Genomic DNA, 16,145 nt, shown 5'->3' on the forward strand with positions numbered 1-16,145 from the left:
AGACAGTATAGGCCAATCAGAATACGTCATTTTCTTCCTATTAAGAATAACCTCTCTTCTATAGAGAGTGCATTGGCTTTTACTAATTAGATAAAAATAAATTGTTCCCCAACAGTCGCTTGCCCAGGAGTGGTTGCAGAATAGTAACTTTCATCTTTGATAATCAAATTTGTTGTATTAGGAGAAATTGGTTTAGTGTGTGAGTATTATGTGATCTAGGGATCTACACAGCAAGTAGATTCTATAACAATAAGAAGACACGGTCGTTTCCATTAGCGTTAATGCTTAAAAGAAATCCCTTGCATATTAAAGAGGATTAAACGGAGTCTTTCAATATCATCTCGTTTCGTCAGACATCTCTATTTTATTGGTTATTTGTCTAGTGTCTAGGACAGGTCTTACAATCATCAAAGGGGTATACCATTGACTATCATTCTAAAACACGTGTTAGAGTGTAATGTAATGTGCTAACATAAACCATAGCTAACTATATTCATAGTCTTTTCATTTTTCTTTCTTTTTTATTTTTTTTAAATTGTATTCACGTCATTCCGCTTGAAATCATACATTTTGCTTTTCTTCGAACCCCGGACAACTGGGTGAAAGGCGAGTGCGATATCACTGCACCACCCGACCACCAGGAATTCGAACCCCGGACACCTGGGTGAAAGGCGAGTGCGATACCACTGCACCACCCGACCACCAGGAAATCGAACCCCGGACACCTGGGTGAAAGGCGAGTGCGATACCACTGCACCATCCGACCACCCTACTATAGCTTCGTTCATTCTTTTCTTTAATTAATGCTTAAATTGTAATTATTTTATATCGACAGGTGAATAAATCCATCATCCAGCACCTGTAAACAACATGCAAAATTTGAAAATTATAGGAATCCGTCTTTATGAAACACAAACAGAAGTTATGTTCGATTATTTATTTACATGCGTGATAAAATCATTAAAGAATGACAAAGAAAATGACAACACAAGTAACATTAATGGGTCCACACGGGGAGTTTGAAATCAAATATCTTTTTCATTCATTATGAAAACACAAGTAACATTAATGGGTTCATCCGGGGAGCTTGAAATCAAATATCTTTTTCAGTCATAATGAAAACACAAATAATATTAATGGGACCACACAGGAAGTTCTAAACCAAATATCTTTTTCAGTCATTATGAAAACACAAGTAACATTAATGGGTCCACACGGGGAGTTTGAAATCAAATATCTTTTTCAGTCATTATGTAAACACAAGTAACATTAATGGGTTCACACGGGAAGTTTGAAATCAAATAACATTAATGGGACCGCACAGGAAGTTCTAAACCAAATATCTTTTTCATTCATTATGAAAACACAAGTAACATTAATGGGTTCACACGGGAAGTTTGAAATCAAATATCTTTATCAGTCATTGCGAATCTGTATTTCTCTATTTCGTGGTTTGATGAAACAACACATCGATCAAGAAAGAATGGACACAATATAATAACGCCAATCATGGACACGATATAATAATGCCAATCATATATGTAACAGACGCTCAAGCTTCATTTAAAATGACATAGCTCTATTATCACGTTTAAACATATTCATTGTCAAAATATAGACAAAGCATTCGGCACAAGTTATCAACGCCTTCTCCCAATATACATTTTAAATGACATTACAATCATGACAATACAAATATACAATTATTGTTACACACTGGCATCAAAATATCTTGCTGGATTTAATATGGCTTGCACAGATCTAAACCTGTTTCATGAAGGTCCATGATCATGTGTTGGTCAATATGACAAAGGCACGGCCAGATACATATTTACAGATTACAGGCGAGTTTAATTAAAATACCATATCAGCTATTTTACAAACAAGTTATGTTTTCCGAAGAAAAATATTAATTTACCGACACGTTAAATAAATGTTAGTAAAATTTAAACAAAAGATTTCAGTCATATGGAAACCTATATAAAATACAAGACATTTAACAAGTGTTTTGGAAAGGAAGAAGATTTCTCATTTAGATTACAATGGCACCTCCAACACTTCTCCATATTTTGCATCAAACTGCATCTCTCGAATTTGTTCAGAAGTCAGTGTTCCTTTTGTTCACTTAGTATTAACACTAATCTAAAAGCAGACAGTGCAAATACTGTGCCTACCTGTGTATGCTATAAAAAGCATGATCAGTGGATTAATTTATAATATACGACACAAGGGTGCTTGGGTAGTAGACGGTTGTAAACTTTTATTTTAATTAAATCTGATGGTTGGATATTGTGTCGGATTTACATAAAAGAGATTAATATCACGCATCTCGCTTGTCGTAAGAACATCAGTGAGGGCGACACATACCCTAAAGTACCCAGGATACATTATGGGAAACCTGACAGTATACAAGATTTCCCCTAGTACCTGCCGGCGGTTGATGTCGTTAAAGTGTAGACCTTGGCGACAACATTCTGCCTCGGACCACCTAATCACCGCCTCGTACACCCTACTCTCATTCACCGCCAGATGATCAGACTCCATGATACTCTTTACACATGTCCCACACAAATCAAGAAAACCACCAGTTCTCAGCGCTCCTTCTGATTTCCATATCAAGTTTAAGCAATTATTTATCAGACCATCTTCATTAAAATGGTGAGCATCTTCCAGTAATTGGCAAACGTTCTGAGTGTTAAGATAACACTTGAGGAAGGATTCGCACTTTCCGACAAGACGATCCACCATGTATTTCCTGGCGACATACAAAACGGAGGTGGCAGTATTAACCCGCAGGCTAATTCTGTCGGTATACAGGTACCTGGTGATAGAAACAAATACAAATTACTGTATATATCTATCATTGTCTCATCCGTAATAACAACAGTTAAGGTTAATTAAATTTTTATCTAGATCCCTTTTGGTTTACTCATTCGCCTCCTTGCAGAGATACTTTATGCCCTTAACATCACTAACGAGTCCTGGAAGAACGAAACAGTTGTATTATGTTATTCAATTCATTATTTTGCCATACGATATCAAATTCTAATAAAATCTGCAATAAACGGTGTTTCCACTTTTGTGTCTTTTGAATAAGAGAGGTTCAAGAATGCAACACTAGGTAAACTTTGGACGTAACAAAAGAGACGATTATAACTTTAAAACTGGCAATCACAATTTCCTCAATACAAAGAATTTGAATTTGGTTATGTTTTATATGGTGAAGCACATCAGATGTCAGAAGCTTTCCCAAATGAAAGAAACATAATGTTAATTTAAAAAAAAACTTGCGAGCTGTAGAATTGTGCATGTGCTTCTGAAGCTTAAAATTTCAAAAGGACAATATATATATATTTGAAACTGATATTTTTTCCCATTGATATATTGATAGAGAGATTTTTAACCTGGTCCATAACATATCATATTTAACTATATCAAGAATAATACTTCAACTGTGGAAAAGGCCTTTTCCTAACTAAACAGGTGTTGCCTGTAGATTTTCATTTTAAAGAAAATAGGACAAATGTTGCTCCGGTTGTTCATGCCGAGAGAAGTGCTCCTATACCACCATCTAGAGACTGCATAAGGTGGTCACAAGGCAGCATTTTCCACTGTTATTACTCCTCCTTCGTCCCGTCCTGTGCAACCTGTATCTTCAGGGAATGTAGGAGGGACGTTTCCTATCCTGTCAACCATTCAGGATTCCAAAGATGCACAGTAGTATATTCATAATTAATATTCTTATTCCCAACGCCAGGCTGATGTCCATGATTCAGATTCAATATAGTAATTACCAGAAACCTGTGCACAATTATTTCGCCAATCGTGCTTTGTGATTGATCCATCCCATCCATTTTTAGTTGCCAGTGCTGATGGCATTTGTAAATGTTCCTGCTGTGGTCAGAGAATTTTGGAAGTTAAATGCCCATTAACAGTTTGTAAGTTGTATGATTATGAGATTACCTATTGACAGCAAGTTCGCCCTGTGATTAATTTATTAAAAATGTACGCAGCTTGTAAAACATTTTATTGCATTACTTAGAACTCATTTGCAGACCCCTCCAGGAAATGGAACTTGTGCACCACAAAATTAACAAGCGACGTGATGTATCTCAGAACCAGAGTATGGTCGAATGGTTAAATGTGACAATGATTCATTTCAATAGAAGTGGTTTCACTATACGGGTGTAAACATTCGTCGCAAACCAAAATCAACTGGTTTAGTTACCGTTGTGAAGCCTGACATTAGATTAATGATTCTTTCTAAACATTCGGCCACTAACTCTGACACTTGTTGTGAAGGTTCCTAGAAAATACTCGAAAGAACTATGACACTTGTTGTGAAGGTTCCTAGTAAATACTCGAAAGAACTATGACACTTGTTGTGAAGGTTCCTAGTAAATACTCAAAAGAACTATGACACTTGTTGTGAAGGTTCCTGGTAAATACTCGAAACAACTATGACACTTGTTGTGAAGGTTCCTAGTAAATACTCGAAAGAACTATGACACTTGTTGTGAAGGTTCCCAGTAAATACTCAAAAGAACTATGACACTTGTTGTGAAGGTTCCCGGTAAATACTCGAAACAACTATGACACTTGTTGTGAAGGTTCCCGGTAAATACTCGAAAGAACTATGACACTTGTTGTGAAGGTTCCTAGTAAATACTCGAAAGAACTATGACACTTGTTGTGAAGGTTCCTAGTAAATACTCGAAAGAACTATGACACTTGTTGTGAAGGTTCCTAGTAAATACTCGAAAGAACTATGACACTTGTTGTGAAGGTTCCTAGTAAATACTCGAAAGAACTATGACACTTGTTGTGAAGGTTCCTGGTAAATACTCGAAAGAACTATGACACTTGTTGTGAAGGTTCCTGGTAAATACTCGAAAGAACTATGACACTTGTTGTGAAGGTTCCTGGTAAATACTCGAAAGAACTATGACACTTGTTGTGAAGGTTCCTGGTAAATACTCGAAAGAACTATGACACTTGTTGTGAAGGTTCCTGGTAAATACTCGAAAGAACTATGACACTTGTTGTGAAGGTTCCTGGTAAATACTCGAAAGAACTATGACACTTGTTGTGAAGGTTCCTGGTAAATACTCGAAAGAACTATGACACTTGTTGTGAAGGTTCCTGGTAAATACTCGAAAGAACTATGACACTTGTTGTGAAGGTTCCTGGTAAATACTCGAAAGAACTATGACACTTGTTGTGAAGGTTCCTGGTAAATCCTCGAAAGAACTATGACACTTGTTGTGAAGGTTCCTGGTAAATATCGAAAGAACTATGACACTTGTTGTGAAGGTTCCTGGTAAATACTCGAAAGAACTATGACACTTGTTGTGAAGGTTCCTGGTAAATACTCGAAAGAACTATGACACTTGTTGTGAAGGTTCCTAGTAAACACTCGAAAGAACTATGACACTTGTTATGAAGGTTCCTAGTAAACACTCAAAAGAACTATGACACTTGTTGTGAAGGTTCCTAGTAAATACTCAAAAGAACTATGACACTTGTTGTGAAGGTTCCTAGTAAATACTCAAAAGAACTATGACACTTGTTGTGAAGGTTCCTAGTAAATACTCAAAAGAATTTCAGGGTTCTAGTCATGTAAAAGTATCATAAGAATAGAAATTGCATGAAATCAACAAAAATCATTCCTGTTTAAACAGTTCATTTTATTTCGATATCGGTTATTCCTGTAATATAGAATACTGCAAATACTTCTTCTTAATGCGTTTATTATCTCTGGCTCTTGTCCGTAGTAAATTATATGTGTATAGTGCATGTAATCACAGGTCAGTTATACAATATTGTAACATTTCTTGAAGTAAATGTTAGACTGCATGTGTAATCACAGGTCAGTAATACAATATTGTAACATTTCTTTATGTAAATGTTAGGCTGCATGTGGATTCACAGGTAATGTGCAATTAAAGGTAAATTCATTTACTTGAAATGGTGATTTAATATCAATAAAAAATGATTACAAGAATTAATTACAATTAAATATATTTTGTAATAACTACAAGAGAACTTAAGATTTTGAAGTTTACTGTTGACTTTGAATGAGTATCAGGCACGACAAATCATCATTAACATACATATATACCGGAACAGGTAAATAAATGGTTTAACAAGAGGCACACGGGGCCGCCATCGCTCAGCTGACTAATTCAGCTATTCGATCATGCTTATTGGGTCCCAATCTTGCGATCAAACAGATTCACCATTCAGAAATATTGCTACAAACCAAACCTGACATTTCGACATAAGTAGGATTTCAAAGAAACAGCAAAATTGTCCCTTCGTTGTCCGTGTCTCAGGCTCCTGGGGACCGAGAAACAATATTTATACAAACTTGGTAACACTTTCCTAAAGGCCTCTTCTGTCCAAATTTGGACAAAATCCATCTATCCTACAGAAAGACGATTAAAAAAACTATTTCAACTTATTGGGTCCTAGCTCCAGGGGCCAAGACTTAAAGTTTATACAAAATCGATTCCCATCCATCCAGAAATGCTTCAGACCCTCTTCCCATAAATGTTCCAGACCAAATTTGGACAAAATTCCATCATTCCTATAGTGGTTGTTGGATTTTAACGAACTAGCAATTGTTTTCCTATTGCGCCCCGCCCCGATCCTTCCGACCAGGTGAGCTAAAATTTAGTACCAAATAAAAGATTATTTCAATAATCAAGAGTATATAGATTGTTCCGGTTTATACATGTTGAAATCGGCAAAATGGGTTATAACTTCACTGTTTAGATCAATGGTTTTGTATGTAAGGACTGTAATTCATACTGTACCTAAGAAATCTAATTATTTTTAGCAAGACAGTATATGTTAAATATGTGTATTATTTATATCTTATCTGCAGTCGTCCGCTTGAGATCTATTGTGACATTTTGTATTGCTAATTTCGGTGGTCAATTTCCTTAGTCGCAGTTATGATAAACTGTGTGCTTACATTTATTTCCGTTCTGCACCAAATGTCGGGTTTTTGACCTGAGAACTACAAACATTGATATTTGACGAAACAAGAGTCACTTACCCTGGTTTTATTCTCATTGTATTTTTCCAATTGTCTTCATAGAGTAAATGTCCATCTATTTATATTTTTTAATATTTCATCGATTTTTCATTTTGTGGAAAGGTGCTACATTTTCATGTAAACCTCTTTGTCATAGCGTGGAATTGATGCCAGCTTTGTCATAGCGTGGAATTGATGCCAGCTTTGTCATAGCGTGGAATTGATGCCAGCTTTGACATAGCGTGGAATTGATGCCAGCTTTGACATAGCGTGGAATTGATGCCAGCTTTGTCAGCTTTGACATAGCGTGGAATTGATGCCAGCTTTGTCATAGCGTGGAATTGATGCCAGCTTTGACATAGCGTGGAATTGATGCCAGCTTTGTCATAGCGTGGAATTGATGCCAACTTTGTCATAGCGTGGAATTGATGCCAGCGTTGTCATAGCGTGGAATTGATACCAGCTTTGTCATAGCGTGGAATTGATGCCAGCTTTGTCATAGCGTGGAGTTGATGCCAGCTTTGTCATAGCGTGGAATTGATGTCAGCTTGTAGTTCTACCAAACTTAAGTATACTTACGAACACTCCTAGCAGTACACCTAATCCAGTAGCAGTAGGGGCCTGTTAAGAAAATACAATTACTACCTCAAAAACTTTGTAAATATCTCTGATGAAATATCTGGAATGGTGATTGGCCCTGTCTCTGCTAGAGCTCCCTCCAGCAACGCGCCGAACACAGGACTTCGGCTGATAAGAATATATTTAAGAGCGGAAATATTTGTTTTGTTTTGGCCAACCAAAAATGTAACGTCAGTATTTATGCCGGAAGTGAGGAGATTTTCCAGACACCCGTTCAGTGACCTGGAAAACTGACCGTCATTTGATGATGCCATGTTTGTCTAACAATAAAAAAACAAATAATATTAAGCACATGTATCAGGCAAAGATGTATTCATTTAATGTAAATGCGGTAAATAGTAGGTTTATATTTCATTGCCATTGTATATAAAACGTGTTCATTTACTATTTAAAACCCCAGGCGTCGCTATAATATCGTATGGTACCACGAATCTCTCTTCTACATAGAGAATTTGAAACAGTAGCAAATCAACTAAACTAGGAAATTTGTTACAGAAAGTCGGTACAAAATAAGCATTTATTAAATTAAACATTACCTGCTTACGTATTTGTTGGTAAATACCAGTAATTAAAAGTAATTGCAAAGTATTAGTAATTTGACACGAAGTATGAAATAATTGATTTACTACATGATTAAGATAATTGTGAGTAAACAGAAGTAATTTTAAGTAATCGCAATGTATTAGTAATTTGACACAGAGTATAAAGTAATTAATTTACTACAGGTTTCGGTACTTGTGAGTAAATAGAAGTAATCGTACCACTCTTATAATAAAGGAAATGATGTTTTGGAAGAACTAATTTCTATTTCTTGGAAGCTTAATTAATTATCATCACTTTTCATATTTATATACAGTTGTATTTAATTTTTCTGCATTTACATTAAAGAAGTGAAAATAATAAACAAGTAACATAAAAACAAATGACTTACAATAAAGAACGTCGTACAGTGAAAGACAGTCGCTCGTCTAATATACATTTCATCTACACATTCACGAAAACAATCATTTCCCCTGTCCATCGAATGCTTCGAAATTCAGTTCAATTATGAAATCATATCAACAAATTCACATAGATTCAAATACATTTCATTTACTTTCACTGAACTGGAAGTGTAGGATTCAAAGTCGTTTTAGCTTTGGAATATGTGACTTGGTAACAGTAGTAATGACATATGGCCAAGCGGATGGTTTGGGTACTTTATGATCAGTCAGGCACTATGCATAGCGATTTCTTCATAATCGAATTAAACGGCTTGTTGCCAGACTGAACACCGTACACGTATTGGTGGAAAAGCTTGCACCAAAATAGAATGGCATACATTTCTTTCGCAGTTTGAGCGCAAGTGATCTCGATAGGTGTTTACAATTTCGAACTGAAGGTGACTAGTTTTCCTTTCTGTGATAGAGCTGCGCCTAGTCCGTATTTCAAAGAATCAACTTGAAGTGTCAAAGGCTCGTTCGGGCCTTATTGTGTCAAAATTGGATCTGAACTTCGCGTTATTAGGGTCTGAACCTTCTGAAATATATTGACGTAGAGTGCGTTCCAGACAAATTCTACGTCGTGTGCTTTTGGATAAATTCGGAGCGAATTTTGAGAGATAATAAATCATGCTGAGTATGGTTTCTAATTCAGCCTTGTCATGTGGAAGATCCATGTGTCATGATCTAGTTGGGTCATGTACGAGGACATCGTCCATGATCGCGGCAACATCGTTCAAACCTTCGAAGCTATCGTCGATTATTTCCTGAAATACGTCTTGTGCGGACCTAATACCAGTTCATCGTGGAAGGCGTAATTTCGGATAAAACCAAACCAAGTAATATTCCTACATGTAAGATCATGGTATCATGATACCATTACATAACTCATTAAACGTTCATGTTAGTTTCGCTGTAGGATAGTACGAAAGGATCGCGATAAGCGTCTGTCAAGCTCTTGATCTCCACTTTCGGTGGGTATTTACGATATGTTCTATAGCAAAATTAAACGACTTTGCAATGTCTTTGTGGCGGCATTTAGTGAGTTTTATGCAATGATGATTACCAGAAAAAATATCTGATATGTGCCCGGTGTATTTTTGTAAACATATGTTCAAAGTGATAACTTGAGCAATATGCACTAAAATCTCTGGTTTCTGTTGCTTCAAATGCCATTTTGGCACACAGCGCACATATTTCAGCAGCTGAATCTAATCCAGTATGTTTGGATGTTAAATTCAATCCTCAATAATGATTGAAAAATGAAAATATGGAAATATCAACAGGAGAAACAAACTTGAAATAAATGTGAAACTTTCCAAATGAGACATTTGGAATAGATATTTTTAAAATGGTTACAATAAAGCAATGAGCGATAAATTCTTACAAAATTGTAAAATCATGACGTCATCAGGAAATTTTCTGCAACGGTTATAAACCAAATTTCATTGGAGTTGATAAAGAACGCAGGAAGGAGATCTTCGTGCAAAAATCCTAAAGCATCAAGGGGAGATAACTCTGGCGATAATCCTGAATATCTGATATCTGAAGACATTAAATTGACAGATCACCAATGTTGCTTCCTTGAACAAAATGAAATAAAAGATGTTTCCAAAACAAACCATAATGGCCTCAATCAGTTATCATATGATTCATACGACTCAGATCATGAACACTGTATATACTACAACTCATGTTGTCGTAATCGTTTCAAGATCAACACATATGTTGTTTAATTAAATGTGACATTTAAATTACTCACCAGTCTGCACTGTTGAGAATATCGAACAATGTGTTTCAATTGCAGTATTGTAGAGCCGATATGAGAACGCAAGTAGTAATCTGAAAATGAAAGTGGAAAATCCTTATCATGAAGCACTCAAGGGGAACATTTATTTTGTTTTTTTTCCTGAATAATGATATCTGAAGACATCAAAATATACGAAAATAGCATTGAAGAACATTCCATAATACTATTCGGGAATGATATCTCAATTAACATTGGTTGGATAGGTGAGTGGTACTTTTATAAATCAGAACATTCAAAGAGGAGAAGGGGAGAATGGCATGCGTAGTTCAAAAGACTGCTAAATTCAGTTATACATTTCATTTAACGTATGTATCTTTCAGAAATTGGAATTAATTGTCGTCGCATCAAATTCGTATAAAATATTACTAAAATATAGATAAAAATGTACCCCCTCACTGTCGTGTACGTAGAACAATCAGTCTGAACAAGCTTTATCGCGGGAACAATCCATCATAATTATCAGAAAAGATCTCTTTGATATTACACAGTGTTATTTTTATGGATCGCCAAAGTTGCTTCCTTGAGAAAAATAAAATAAAATATGTGGTTTCCCGGCTTCAAAGCAAACCATAATGGCCGAAATCAGTCACTATACGAGACATACTATTTGATATCAGAACGACAACATATAACAGATAATTCTAATTACAGGGGTATTCGACCACAACATGAAACAACAAAACGACAAACTATATGACCACAAACAACATATAATTAAAACACCACATTCATTAATGTTGATCCTTAAGACACACAAGTCCGTTCTGTCTATAAAATACACATAAATCATTACCCAGATCTACACATGTACTATGTATATACTATAACTCATGTTGTCTTATTCGTTTCAAGATAAACACACGTCATTTAATTTATATGATATTTAAATTGCTGACCAGTCTACACTGTTGAGAATATAGAACAATTTGTTTCAGATGTATGAGAACGCAAGAAGGAAAACCCAACCTGAAAATGAAAGTGGAAAATCCTTATCTTGAAGTACTCAAGAGGTAGATTTTTTTTCCCTGAATGATATCTGAAGACATTAGATTAACAGATACGATATGAGAACGCAAGTAGGAAAACTCAATCTGAAAATGAAAGTGGAAAATTCTGATCTTGAGACACTCGAGGAGAAGATATTTCTTTTAAATAGTGATATCTGAAGACATTAAAATACACGAAAAAAGCATTATATAACATTCCATAACACTATTTGGCAATGCCATCTGAAATCGTTGTATCAAATTAATAAATTCCTATATTTCACTGACAAAAGTGTAATAAATGAACGTTATTATCTCATAAACTTTAACGTTGACTAGTAATCTCTGTACATGTTGAATGCTGTAGGATTTTCTTTCTATGTTACACCAATATTTATGTGTTAAGATGACAACAGGTGACAACGGAGGGGATTTTAACATTCTATAAACATATTTTTAATTTCCGTTGAAATGCCCCCTACATTGAAAAAAATTCACTGACCACTATTATCATATTTACTTATAAGATTACAAATGCACTCATATCTTTGATATTGTTAAGATACAACTGTCAGTATTATGCTTGTGTCAGAAGAACAAAGTTACAGATGAAAGAGAATATCTTTCATCCTGTTGTCTGCAAATTTTCATTTAACATGAACAACAATTTTGGATTATTATTACAAGAATTCCAATGCTCGTTTTCACCTTTCACATTGATGGTGATGTTATTGGGATCTCCACTGCAGAAAAATTACACATAAAGTTATAGGAATGAAAAAGATTCGGATTATGATGTTGTTACTCTCATACAATGTGTCTCGTCGCCGCCATCTTGAAATTCAACTCCGGACCACGTGCATGTCAGTGACATTTATGAAAATCATATAACCCACACCATGAACATGTAAATATTCCCGAGCAGACAGTGGAGACGTCGTTCCGTGCTGATTGAGGACCGCACAGTATCAATATACTATAAACAGATTATATGTCAAACAATGGAAAATACACGTAGTAACCAGAAGTTTTGTGAGTTTTCTATGAGGAAGATACAGGTTAAATTTGTGATCATACATTTTCAGACGAAAATCATTAATTATATCGGCTATTCCCGAATGTTAACCTGATGAGGAAAACATTTCATTAGGTGTGAAATCTTAACGTAATTTTAGTTTCATATTATATGAATTTTGTATAAATGAAAATATAAGCATTGACTGCTGTTATCAGATGGTAGTATACAGCCGATATTTATACAATTTGGGTTACAATTGTTAAAAATAATGACTTGCTTAAGTATAAATGGACCACTGATGTTAAATATTATATCATCAGCGACCAGGGTTTTTTATATCTCGCCAGCTGATTTACCATGGTGATTTAGCCTAGAGAGTGGTTTGACAAAGAACATATGGTCTCATTAATCTTCAATATTACTCAATGGTGTTTGTTTTGTTTTGTGTTTTGTGTGTGATTTTAGATCAAGTTTCATCGTCTATGCCATGTAGGTATTTTCTTCGTATTTTTACAATCTTCTTATACTACTGCATTGAAATATCTCGAGCTGTCACATATATTTTGCTATCTTTCTGGGATTATGGGCAAATATGAATACCATGTAATCAAAAGGCAGATTCAAATGTCATTTCACGGATTTGAAAAAAAAAGCGAAAAATAATTTGTTTCTGTTACAGCAGCAAATATATTTTATTATTAAAACAGGGCCAAAAAGTAGAAAAAAGGTTATTAAACCAATAATCTGTGCATGGTCTTCTTGCGCCTTGACGACGTTGGCCTTGCCCTTCTTTACAGTAAAACACGCTTAATTTGCATGATCGACCTCCCGCCTTCACGATATATTCATACCGCAACAAGATTATGGACTATTTGAAAGCTGTCGAACTATACCACATGGTAACATCCTCAAGTTAAATTCTAAATGTAAACAACAAACTATTGTTTGCTGCAGTTTCTTTATGTACTTTTTCGCTAAGCTTCTGTTGTACCTTTCTGGCGTAATAATCAGACAGTATCATCGCCATTACTGGTATTTATAGGTATTGAAACAACACAAGTTCAATTACAATTTCAATATTTCAGGAAATTGTCTGAAGTTTCAAAACCATGCTACTGGAGTCAATGGTCTTTTTTAGAGTGATAACAACAGTCCTGGTATTTGTCCTCGTGAAGTGTTTGTACACACACAGGGATATAACGTGCTATTTGAAAACGTGATGAGGGCGTTCTGATACTCAACCCTTGACTTTCCATCCAGTCCGTACGCTGTGGCGTGTATACCACCATGAATCACCACGTCAATGGTTTCCCCATGATCAACACTGATGACGTCATCAAATACCACTTTACAGTACGTACTGCGGGTGATCTCATGGCTACCTCTATATACTGTATTCCCGCCCTCCCTGTAAACACCTATAGTGATTTTCTCACTTCCCTCGTGTGCCCCGTACGTAAGAAGTCCATGGAAGTATACGTGTTCACTTGATTTGAAGGAAATGGAATCACTTCCGCTTCTAGAATTCCATATGTACCTTCTAGCTCGCCGTGTTCGAGAAAATCGGGAAATGGAATCAAACTGGCCTCGTTTTGGTTTCGGCTTATGTCTTCTCTTTATATTAAAGTTATGCGAGTTGAACATATCATTTTTCCCGATCCTGTAGATTCTTGAAATTTCTTCGCTCGTTAAAATATCTCTGAATGAAATCTCCCGTGCAAAATACGTTGCATCCATGAGAGGAAACCTAACAGTATATAGGATGTCCCCCAGCACATCTCGCCGATTGTTGTCGTTCAACTGTAGACCTTGGCGACAACTTTCTGCCTCGGACCACCTAATCAACGCCTCGTACACCGTGCTCTCATTCACCGCCAGATTATCAGACTCCGTGATACTCTTCACACATGCATCACTTAATTCTAAAAAACCGGAAGTTTGTAATACTTTTTCTCTTGAATCATGAATAAAACGAAGACAATCTGTTTCCAACTTTTCTTCCATAAACATATAAGATTGCTCTAACAGCAGACACGCATTTTCTACTGAAATATTGGACTTTAGGAACTCCTCGCATATCTTCACAAGTTGATCTACACAGTATTTCCGAGCGGCCGATAGGACTGACATCACAGTGGTTACTGTTAGCTGGATTTCGTCAGTATAAAGATACCTGTAAACCAAATTCAGTGTTACTGACACGAATTACTCAGTGAGTTTAGGACATAACTTACGACATGCGATCTATAATTTTTTTTTTTTTTTTTTGGGGGGGGGATATTTTGGTCTGCATTTAATATTTAATATCTATTGAAAGTACATTTAAAACTTAAATTGTTAAACTTGGTCTAACTCGAGCCATAAATCATCTCAGAACCAATTCCTAAAATTGTTTTCAGAGCTGTTTGAAATATGGGATATCATCTTCATTGTTGTATCTTTGATTTGTTTTCCTTTAAGGTATAGACACATCAATTTCTTATCTACCATGTATTTTCATGTTTTAGTAAACTGCATAGAGTTAATAGCCTGTAATATATTCAAACCTCAGAATAGAGAAATGATGAGGATTACATAACAGGACTGAGCTACATGATCTACAAAATTATCAAAGGTACGTACCCTAATAAAAGTGAAAACGATTTCTTTGAAATATCCGGAATAATTATCTCCCCTTTCTCTGCAAGACTGCCTTCCAACATGGCATAAAATACAGGGCTCCTGCATACAAGAATTGTTCTATGAGCAGAAATCCGAGTTCTGCATTCTCCAACGATGAATGTAACGTCACATGCGAGACCGGAAGTAAACAAATATTCGAGGCATTGAACCAATGATTTGTTACATTGCCAGTCTAACTCTGGAGAGGACGCCATTTTATCTGAAAACCAGACAAATACTTCTAAGCTACAAAATTATTAAAATGCCTTGGACACTAAATAGAAATAGGATAATGACACGTGAAACGTATTCCTAAATATATACAGGCTCATTTAAGATCAACAGAACGTCGAATGTGAATACATTTCTATATTTTTCGAACATTATATAACACCAAAGTCGTCATGTTACACAAAAACTGAAGGGTCGGTTGATTTCCTGGAAGATGTGTGTAACTGTGTAGGTTAACGAGTGGCCGCAATTCGACAAACCATTGTACCCTATGATGGTGAGACAATATCTCTCCCTTGAGATCGTTCTATTTTCACATCCCCTACCTGATAGCTCTATTTTCACATCCCCTACCTGATAGCTCTATTTTCACATCCCTACCTGATCGTTCTATTTTCACATCCCCTACCTGATAGCTCTATTTTCATATCCCCTACATGATCGTTCTATTTTCACATCCCCTACCTGATAGCTCTGATTTCACATCCCCTACCCGATAGCTCTATTTTCACATCCCCTACCCGATAGCTCTATTTTCACATCCCCTACCTGATAGCTCTATTTTCACATCCCCTACCTGATAGCTCTATTTTCACATCCCCTGCCTTATCATTCAATTTTCACATCCTTGATTTCCTCTAAATGCAAGTTATAAACGCATAGAAGATTTACTTACCGTGTTGTAAATTAGATGTGTTGTTGTTGAAGATTTACAAAGATCCAGAGCCTCAATATCTCGTCAGTTTGTGATCTCGTCAGTTTGTAATCTCGTTAGTAT

At 35.8% G+C, this 16,145-nt stretch overlaps 2 protein-coding genes across 2 annotated transcripts; both read right to left on the reverse strand.

The window, feature by feature from the left end:
- Positions 1-2,265: 2,265 nt before the first annotated feature.
- LOC132563027 (BTB/POZ domain-containing protein 6-like) lies at positions 2,266-7,935 on the reverse strand. Its single transcript, XM_060227787.1, has 2 exons — positions 7,688-7,935; positions 2,266-2,821 (listed from the first exon to the last, which is right to left on the reverse strand). Exons 1-2 carry the CDS (start codon positions 7,933-7,935, stop codon positions 2,266-2,268), a joined length of 804 nt encoding a protein of 267 aa, XP_060083770.1.
- Positions 7,936-13,609: 5,674 nt separating this feature from the next.
- Positions 13,610-15,351, reverse strand: LOC132563037 (BTB/POZ domain-containing protein 6-like). Its single transcript, XM_060227797.1, has 2 exons — positions 15,098-15,351; positions 13,610-14,648 (listed from the first exon to the last, which is right to left on the reverse strand). The coding sequence occupies exons 1-2, from the start codon at positions 15,349-15,351 to the stop codon at positions 13,610-13,612; spliced, it is 1,293 nt and encodes a 430-aa protein (XP_060083780.1).
- Positions 15,352-16,145: the final 794 nt, after the last annotated feature.

The sequence above is a fragment of the Ylistrum balloti genome, unplaced genomic scaffold, assembly GCF_031769215.1.
Source record: "Ylistrum balloti isolate Yb309-2 unplaced genomic scaffold, AGI_CSIRO_Ybal_v1 Utg371562, whole genome shotgun sequence".
Taxonomy (NCBI): Eukaryota; Metazoa; Mollusca; class Bivalvia; order Pectinida; family Pectinidae; genus Ylistrum; species Ylistrum balloti.